Below are 10,065 nucleotides of genomic sequence, written 5' to 3'. Positions count from 1 at the left end.
GGGAAGGAAGGGAAGGGAAGGGAAGGGAAGGGAAGGGAAGGGAAGGGAAAGGAAGAGAACGGGCAGGCTCCTTGTAACAATTCACTCGCATGAGAATTGTTACTGACTCACTTTCATAAAACCTAACCAACTATGAGAGACTAGCTTGAATCATTTCAGGAGATTAGTCATGACTCAATCTCCCATTTGGATCTATCTTTCAGGTTTCATCATTACCAGTGCATCTTAGAGACCAGTAGAAACTCTGTGTGATTTCCAGATTCTTGCTTCTCAAGCAAGAAATGGGCCAGGAAATGATAGATAGTGGTAGAAATTGAGACAGTTGCTTAAGAAGAAAAGAAGGCTCCTGCAAGAGAGGAAGTGGCTCAAAGCTGGGAGCAAGGTCTGAGCCTCAGTGCTGCTCATGCAGAGGGAACCCAGACCTCTCTTTCTCAAGAAACAGAGGAGCAGTAAATCTGGAGGAGAGGGAGGAGAAATTGAAGTAGGATGCAGTGTATGATAGAATAGATTAAAAATAAAAAATAGTGGAGGAGGACAATAGAACCTGGTGCCACGGAAGTAAGCCCCTGGAGTGGGATAGTCTGAGGAACAAGAGGTGGTAGAGAAGAATGGGAAGAGCATCAAGAGAACACCTTTTATTGGAAAATTCCATTATGAAACGTGTTTGTAGACTAATCAAAAATTAATTTTTTAAAAAAAAGATTAGTTTTTTAACAAGCAGAGATGAAAACATGGAAAAAATTCAGGACCTGGGCCACTCCCTGCTGCTGCTGCTGTCATGCTGAGCAAGGCTCATGGGTGCGCAGGCGGCCAGCACTTGGGCACAGTAAGCTTTTCACACTCAGCATCCTCTGGCTGTTAGCCTTATTTAACAATTTCATTGTCTGGACCTCATCTCCTTTTTTTACTGTGTGAAAGCTCTAACTCCATGTTACCCTTCCCTGTCTCTGACATCTCAATGGCTTCCTTCTCTCTGCTGCCATCTCCTCATTTCAAAACTGATTCTTTGCTATCACAACTTGCTGTCTTCGGGGGTCTCAGTGCCCTAAGTGCATTATCAGGAGTCTCACAAGAGCACCAAGGTGCATTTCATCCTCTTAGACTCCCAACTGGTCTAGGTTTACACTCTCCATTCACTTGCCACCATCTATTTTCTTAACTTTTGGCTGAATGGCTTATTCTACCACCTCATAACACGTGTCTTAAGGTAATAATGATCCTTTGAAAAGCCCGCTCCTTCATTTTGCTGGATTGCCTTTCTTCTCTGCAGAGACACCCTTACCTCTTGCCCATCTACAGCTGTCAGCACTTTTGCCTCAACAATTGTGCCTGAAATAGCCTTCATTACTCTAACTTTAAACTAGCTACATTATCCAGGGCCCAATCCTTACTTCTTAAGACTTTTCTCTCTTCAATGTCCAGAGCACATATAGTAGAAGGAGAGAGAAGACGCTCCCAGGTTTTCCTCTCATTGCCACATATGCATCGTAGTGCATGTGTCCCCAATCAATCATCTATAGTTTTTATAAGTAATGTATATTTAACTGTGTAACCTCTGATTCTGATCAAATTACTGTTACTATCAGACTCTTCCCGAATGACCGTGACATCCACCTATTTCCTTAATGCAACATTATCAATATCTATTTCATTTAGGAAAAATATTTTACATATAAATCTTGAATTTTCTCATTTCCAAATACAGGTACTTTGTTTTAAGCTTTCTCAAAAATCGAAAAAAATGTTAAGTACCAAGAACTACATTGTTTTTAGTGGGGCATCATTATCTCATATTTTAAGAGTTACAACACTAAACTATTACTATGTAATTTTGACACTGAATTTCTAGCAATAAAGAAATATTTAAAATATTTGAATTATATGTAAATGATGTTGGGGCTGGAACAAAAGTTACAAGTGCCCGATGAGGAGTACATCACTTCAAACACTTGTTCTGTAAACAGCATACATAAATGGAACAAAAACTGTGAAATTAAATAAGCATTCCAATTAATGACCACATATATGCTCTATAGGTGCAGTGCTGGAGCAGTGCCTGATTTCTGGTTTACCAAAATTAGAAAGATCCAATGTGTCTTCAGTCTTGAACTGCAAATCTTTTTCAGCAACTAATACTTAAATATTGTTACCACAAACATCCAAAAGCAAAATTAGACTTAAGTTTTGCTGGTTTTCAGCTTTTTTTTAAAATCACAATTTCAAATATCAAGTAAATACAACTTAAACTCTAAGAGTTTCTTTTACTTAACTTCTTTAAATCTGAACATAAAAAGCATAGTAAAATGATACAGTTTGGAAAACAGAACCAATCTGTATTTATATTGACTTGGTTAATTATGTGTTTATTTTGTGAAACACTTGACAAACAGCTCTTTAGAACGATGTTCTTGGCAGAGATGATGTGATGAGAACACAAGAATCCGATGTGGGGCTGACTAGATGACTTAAAATCCTATTCAGCTCTAAAAGACCAGGATTTAGGTCATGGATCAATTCAAAGCCCACTCTCTGATGAGTAAGGTTTTCATATTTCTTAAACAATAGCAATAATTGTGACAAGAGTAGCCTGGCAGGCAGGAGTGGAAGTTGGACTACTTACGAATATTGTGTCAGCAGTTCCAAATCATTGTGCATATTGATCGGATAGGCTTCACTGAGCTCAAACAGCTTCTCCAGGGCTTCGTAGATAAAAATGATGCAAATGAGAGAAGCAAAGGCTTCTTCAGTAAACCGGGTGATGTAGCAGACGAGGGAACTCGCGTCGGTGGCCACAAGTATGATGCATAGTGTTGCAGTCCAGAGCCCAATGCTGGCCCGGAGAGACAAGTATGATAGCCCATATTCTCTAAGAGAAGTAGGAGAGTGTGGGAAGAAGGTCATTTTATGGCTTGATATCATTTAAACAAGAGGAAATAAGCCTAAATCAGGAAGCAAAAGTAAGCAACTTCACATCCCATGGCTCTTTGACCTCAGGACTTTGTAGAGAAATCTGTGGGTTTCTTAGCACTTAAACATGAATCTTGTTTAATATAAATATTACATGCACAGTATATACACAAATATTTTAACATTTCCTGCATTCCCATAGAGATAAAAATGACAAACTGAATGAATTCATTTCTCCCCACAGACCTTCAGCAGCACTGATGATTGATGAAGAAATAAAAAAGCACAGCAATGAACAGGCATACAGTAGCCAAGAGTCGCAATACTTACTTGCAAAATTTAAACAAGATCTTTTCAAACACCAAAACAGGTCCTGTGCTGCCTAATATGGTCAGGGGCTGTCCACCAAAAAGAGAATAGGCTATCCCGGTCATAGATGCTCCAAAGAGTGATTCGATTGCACTCTGAAAAAATATGAATGGATCTATTATATCAGTTGCACAGGCAGCAATTGTGAAGGTATAAACATATCAGATATATGGGTTCACATTTTTACTCTTCACTGTGTTATTCCTAAAACCTGTGCAGAATGTGGAAAATAAGGCTGAGAATGGCCAGTGGGGGTCAAAAATCTGTTAACAAAAACTGGGAACTATAATCTATACCTTCCTTCTTTTTTTATTGTTTTTAAAAATATTTAAATATTTTCAGAATCAGTATCTGAACAGAAGCATGACTCAGATTTTTGAAAACTGGATTCATCCTAAAACTGACCTAGAAATGTAGGTCAAGGGGCATGGCATCAGGTCATAGCCTTGCACAACACTCAAAATTAGTATTTGCAAGATGTTCTGTTCTGAGATAAAACCGGCTCCACTAACCATCCAGGAAGTTAATAGAAAGTTAATCTTCTGGACCATGGATCAAATCTCTCCAGAAATCCAAAATCCAAGGCTCACTAACATAACTAGACATCTTAGAAGACAGATTAAGGTCTAAAGAGAAGAATGATACATACTATACGACCTTCAGTTGCTTCTCCCAACAGTCCTCCAAATGTGATGACAGGAGACATACATGCACAGTAGAGAAACAGGAACGATGCTAAGCACTGCAGGCTGAAAGCATCCCTGAAGTCACTCCAGAAGAATGGAGCCTTTCTTTTGATATCTAATATAAGTCCCCCAAAAATCCTAAGACATGGGGTGGGGGACACAAGAGTGAAACCCAAAGATAAAAAGCTTGTCAGTTAGAATGTTCATTTGCCCTGTCGCCTGGTCATAGAAACATTTTCCATCAGCAGAGATGAGACCCACATTAGACTACCACACTTCATTATGATGACCCACAGGAGCAGATTTGCATTACTACACTACCCCAAATATTGTTCCTATAACTAAAAAAAAAAAAATCATAAGGCTTCTCAAGCATTCATCCGGGATTCACCAATCAAATTTCAAATAGTGAGAGATTCCAATCTGTGTCATTCCTTTACTAACAATAAACATGGGCCTTCACTACCAACCTTGGAAGTGTTTTTTTGTTGTTTGTGTGTGTGTGTGTGTGTGTGTGTGTTTAATATATTGCACTTAATTAAGCATAGTGGAAAATGAGAGACAAAGAGACAACTGGTCTTTGTGAATGATACTCTTAAAAATCATCATAAAGAAAATAAAACTGTGTTTAACCATAACTCCAGTCACCAAGTCCCTCTACCAATAAAAAGGACCCTGTAAGAAGACAACTAAATGAACATGTGGATAACAACATTCAATAGAGACAGACTCGGAGGTTGTCTTTAGTTTCAGGAAACTAAAGAGGTAACCTAATAAAATCAAACTAGATAAATGTTATTTTGATCTACTACTGTTGGCACATGTTACAACCCCTATCAATTACATGATAATGATGGCTTTTCTTGGAAATAATTCACTTACTCTAAATATGACAAAAGGAAGCACCCTGAAATACTTCAGAGGGCTTTGTATTTGGGTCAGGAATTTTAGATTGTAAATTGATGCTCAAGATCTGAGCACTTAATGTTCTTTAACATATTAGGAATGAAAACACTAATAAGTAGATTTCCTCATTATCTGAATATTTGATGACAACATTCAGATTTAACATTTGCTATTTAAAGTTTATTTCATTCCATGGAATAAAGATGTGATCTTAAAGTAAGACTACAATATGGTTTCTACACAAATGTTAATGATTAAAAAGTATTTTAAAAGCTGGACCAGGTGGCACATGCCAAAAGGCCCAGCACTCCAGAGGCAGGAGGCAGGATTGTGAATTTGAGGTCAATCTGAAATATACATTAAACCATGCATCAAAAAAGTGATAAAGCAAAAACTGTAAGGTTTCTAAATGACAATACTATGCTGAATATTTTTGGATCATAAAAATTAAACTTTTGTTATTTTGTGAAAAGAATGTTCATTTTTAATGTTATCTCAAACATGATTGTTTTCTTAAGAACCAAGTTCTATTTGACTGTAAAATTATGCTCAGAATAACTTTTTTTCATCTATTTATTTTCTGTGTGTATGTTTGTGGGGCTTGTCAGGGGACAATTTGAGAGATTCAGTTCTCTCCTTCTGCCATGTGGGTTCTAGGGACAACTCAGGTGACCAGGTTTGGCACTGAGCTATCTCACTAACCCCTTATTCTGTTGATCAGATAGAGAAATAATAGTAGTCTACTAGTAATTATCTAATGGTATATGAGTATAAAATCACTGTTTGTCTAGTGATTTCTTCTAGTAGAAATGATTGAGAATAAAATTCTGAGACAAAGGGACAATTGAAACTCAGAGATGCTTCCAGAGAACACGTGGGATGCACACATATACAAACCGCACATAAGGTCTCTCTAACTGCATTTGGCAAAACATATGTGTGTAAATGCTGTATAGTTTCTATTTCTGAATAATATGTTACCTTGTCAAAGTCACAGTTCAAAGTAGATTTATTCCATTAAGCTAAGCATTCATTTATGATTTATATTCTACCTATTTCTAAAAATAACTTGAGATAGTTATGAACTATTAATTAGTAATTAATATTTATAGTTTTGATAGCATTTCATTAGCCCACTGCTGTGTAATTCATCACTTATTCGAGCATACATTAGTTTTAATAGTTGTTAGATAGCTGTGTAATAAATGTGCTTTTATCGGTAAAGATCTAAATCCAGAAGTGGGAGTTCATTACAGAAGAACAGTGCAAGAGCAGCCCAGATGTACACCAGCAATTCCAGGAGAGCAGATGAGTAATGGAAACTTCAAGTCATGTCAGCCACAGAGTCTGTGGAAGAACTCTGGAGAAGCGAAGAAACCGGATATTGGTGACCTGGGAGGATTTAGGAAGCAGTAAGGAAAAGTGAACTCGAAAAAAATCTAAGCTATGTGGCATGTTACACCTGAGAGGAAAAGAAAACGTATACACCATCAGAAATAAAAAAGGGCAGTATTTGAAAGTATGAAAGCAAACAGAATGAGTATATAGCTTCCAGGCGAGGGAAAAGGAGACACTTGAACCATCTAAAAATCAGTATGAAGCCAAGGAAGATGTTAAAGGACATTTCTTCAGAGACAAACAGCGATAAAGGGAGACACAGGAGAATTGAAATGCAGGGTTGTCAGGAACTGGGAAGTCAGCAGTGGGCACACTGCAAGCAGTACAGAAAATGGCCCAAGGGAGGGCCACCAATCCTACAAAGCCTTGGCAATTGTCTTTAATTATAGGGAGGCTGTCCACACCAGCTCCCTGAAGAGACATCCAACCAAGGATTCTGATTTTCTCCTCACACATTGCTTGCAGAAAGACAAGCTGTCAAAAACCCATAAAAAACATTTTATGAAATAAATTGAAGCTTTCATCTCTTCAAAGGTGTATGATTAGAAAAATAAATCATATAGCTCTTTCAAATCAAAGGCATAATAATAAAAAATACCATTATATACATCATACTAGCATCTAATGAGGTAAGGTCTACAGGACTTCATTCTTGGTACTTAGTTTTATTTCCATCTTGAACTTAAAGCTTTCAGAAAGCTGTTTTGGAAGCGTCAACTGACAGTTTGCTTATTCATTCTAAGACTCTGTGGATGTATTTTATGCTTCATAAAATGAAAGAGTAAAATAAGATGGAATGGTGTAGCCACTATTCTGTTTTAACAGAAGTGACAATCATTATTCACTTCAGAGAAATGAAATTAATTGGCATTTCAGTCTCAAAGAGTAGATATTAAATGTATAAAAAGTTAGATCTTGAAACAACAATTCTTGACAGATAAGACAGCATTTAAGTCCCCCAACATGGCTGCCACTAACCTCCCGGTTCGCTGGAGTTCAGGTCCACTGTGTCCTCCATGTGGCTCAGCTTCACCATGAGCTGCTGTTCCATTTGGTACAGCAGGAATCTTCCTCTTCTCCTGCAGGGAATTTTATTGGTATATATTTTGTTGCAATGCTGGGTATTAATTACAAAAATGACATTTTCCCTTTGAAGCCATGTGTAGAATGGCAAAGATCACAGGTTCTGTGCTTAGTGGCTGTTTAACCTTTGAAAATGCAATCCCATCTGCTAAGGCTCTTATTCTTCCCATATCACTGGGGATAAGAACAGTACCTATATTATAGTGTGGACTAACTACATGAGTGGTGGGCATTTTTTAAGTTTAACACCTAACAGTTTTGGGGTGCCCTATTTTGTGCCATACATTGATATTGATGCTATAGTTGCAAAGGTAAGCAGAAAATGTCAGTGACTGGATCTAGGGATGGGATACACAGAGCTCACTAGAAAGGTGCCTGTCTATTGTGTCTAAGCCCTGAATTCAATTTCTATCAGAAAAGAAAGAGGAGAAAGAAAAGTACTCTACCATTTCACTATCTTTAAGTGTTGTTACCTCTGTTCCTCTAGATCATGTCTTTCTACAAAGGGATAATTCATACTCTAAGTCTCCATGTTTCACAGACACAAAAGGAAGTCTCTGCTTGAACCAATGGCAAATTAAGTGAGGTTTATGTGAGTGCCATTTTCCTCAGGTTTATCCCACTTACGTTTGTTAGTGACAGAGATATCTGAAAGAAAAATAAATCAGAAAGTCCTCCCTACCATTCCTTCTCTGACCATCTTAGATTTTATCAGTGTATTTAAAAGTATTTAAAAGAATGATAAAAACCTTTAAGTTATACAATAAAACTCGCACTTGTCATTCCAAACTAGAATAAGAAAAAATATTAAGCACAGATTGATAAATTAGTTTATCTTATATACAATAGGACACTTAGTGTTTCAGACATAACAAAATGATTTTATATTAAGCACAATATAGGAAAGTTCATGAGTAGTTCTACAATTCCTACACATATATGGAAAGATGATCTAAATTAAGGTTTAAAAAGAAGAAAGAAGATATATTTCAACTGATGAAGGGCTTAGCTTCACAGGTAAATATAAAATATTTAAGAGTAAATATAAAAGATTTAAGAGTGACCGCCATTAATTACTTCTAAATACCTAGAGAAACATGTCATCATAGTTTCTATAGCACTCAGAAAACAAGTGATAATATATGGTCTTCTGTGGAAATAATCCCCTTTGGATAATTTAACTTCTGCTTTAGAACATTTAAAAAGTTGTATGTTGATAAAATAGATGATACATAATTAAGATATTAACCATTCTAAAGCACATGTTTACTCAGAGTAGAAAAGCATTAAAAAATTTAATGCTTATAAAAATCAATAAATATTTTGAGGAAATGTAATCTATTTTAACTTCTGAAACAAACACATGTATTTTGAATGTTTTATGTGTGAAATGCCCTTAAAGTACACCAGTAGATAAATTAGGCTTGTAGAGCATACACTTTCATAGGAAATGCAGGAAAAAAATAAATTTAAATATTTAATTCTACAGTAGATTAGAAAAAAATGAGATTATGGAAAAAAGAAAAATATCACCCAGAGCACAAGGTGTCTGAGGTGACTGGGAGGTGAGAGAGGAAGGAGCAGCAATTATGAACTGAGTTTTCAAACAGGCTCTGTGGGAAGGGCCACATAGGAAAACTTGATGGAGGTGAGAGAATAAGGCATGCTAAACAACCTGAGGACAACAAGGAAGTGCCACAGTCTTAAGGAGCAGAATGGCTGGAAGGTGTGAATGACACCAGGACAAAAGAAAGCCTAAAAGATTCATTAGCAGAAAAAGAGGAGGTGTGCAGGGACCTAAGCAGCCACTATATCTCTCTGGCTTTTTTTCTCCATCAAATGAGAAATACTGACAAAGGTTTGAGGACAGAAATAATATAACAGAACTTGGAATTAGTTTGATTATGAGGTTGAGGAGAGATTCTAGGGCATAGAATGAAGAGTTAAGGGGCTATTTCAGAAACCCAGACAAAAGGTGATGGAAAGTTGAATCAGAGTGTGCCCAGTGAGACATAGTGTAAGTATGCATAAAGACAGAAGGCAAAGCCATCAGAATCCACTGGAAGAATAGATTTAAGGTATAAGATGAAATAATGAATTGTTTGGGTCCGGTCAATTATAAGAATATATTTAACTATTAACTAAGATGGGAAGATACAAATACAATTATTGATTTTGAGGAAAATCCAGAGAATCTTATATGCCCCTAGAAATATATGTTACTTAGCTTAAAATTATAATTACAAGAAAAGAGAGATATAAAGAAATGAAACTATATTCAATTTGGCTTAAACTGTCAAATATTCAAGTAGACACATAGGATAGGCAGATGAATAACATGAGTTCAGTTTAGAAAACAAGTTTGGAAAAAGGTTTAACATTCTAAGATTTGTTGATATTAACAAGAACATGAGTATAAATAGATGGAAATATGAAGAGAGAATATGGTTAGGGCCTACATATTAGTCTCAACATAAAGAAATCAGAGAGCAGAGGAAGAACAAGTAAAGACTGGTCTTACCTATGAGACTGTGCTGCTTGGGAACTAAGCAAAGAGAATACACTCAGGATTAGGGCATTATCAATTCTATCAAATGTTGCTATGCATGTGCTGAGAGCAATATAGACCAATAAGGTGGTGCAGTTTTTCATAGCTTTAAGTGCTTCCAAAAAGAAACTGGAAAAAGCATACACCAGCAATTTGACAGCACACCTT

General features: G+C 36.5%; 1 protein-coding gene and 1 long non-coding RNA gene across 26 annotated transcripts in view; one reads left to right on the top strand and one right to left on the bottom strand.

Annotated features, from left to right (window-relative positions):
* The window catches only part of Slc4a10 (solute carrier family 4 member 10), a 432,277-nt gene that overhangs the window by 56,307 nt on the left and 365,905 nt on the right, over positions 1–10,065 (bottom strand). For all 22 annotated transcript variants that reach the window (XM_031370397.1, XM_031370402.1, XM_031370408.1 and 19 more), the window contains 4 exons: positions 7,245–7,345; positions 3,926–4,100; positions 3,238–3,371; positions 2,621–2,866 (listed from right to left, as the gene is read on the bottom strand). In XM_031370397.1, coding sequence (XP_031226257.1) covers positions 2,621–2,866; positions 3,238–3,371; positions 3,926–4,100; positions 7,245–7,345 — 656 coding nt within the window. The remainder of the gene's footprint in view (positions 1–2,620; positions 2,867–3,237; positions 3,372–3,925; positions 4,101–7,244; positions 7,346–10,065) is intronic.
* Positions 9,283–10,065, top strand: part of LOC116090227 — a 34,054-nt gene continuing 33,271 nt past the window's right edge. For all 4 annotated transcript variants that reach the window (XR_004118615.1, XR_004118616.1, XR_004118614.1 and 1 more), the window contains exon 1: positions 9,283–9,366. This is a non-coding gene — a long non-coding RNA (uncharacterized LOC116090227). The remainder of the gene's footprint in view (positions 9,367–10,065) is intronic.

Source organism: Mastomys coucha, unplaced genomic scaffold, assembly GCF_008632895.1.
Source record: "Mastomys coucha isolate ucsf_1 unplaced genomic scaffold, UCSF_Mcou_1 pScaffold15, whole genome shotgun sequence".
NCBI lineage: Eukaryota > Metazoa > Chordata > Mammalia > Rodentia > Muridae > Mastomys > Mastomys coucha.
The sequence above is the reverse complement of the archived record's forward strand: the minus strand, read 5'-3'. Positions and strand labels throughout refer to the sequence as shown.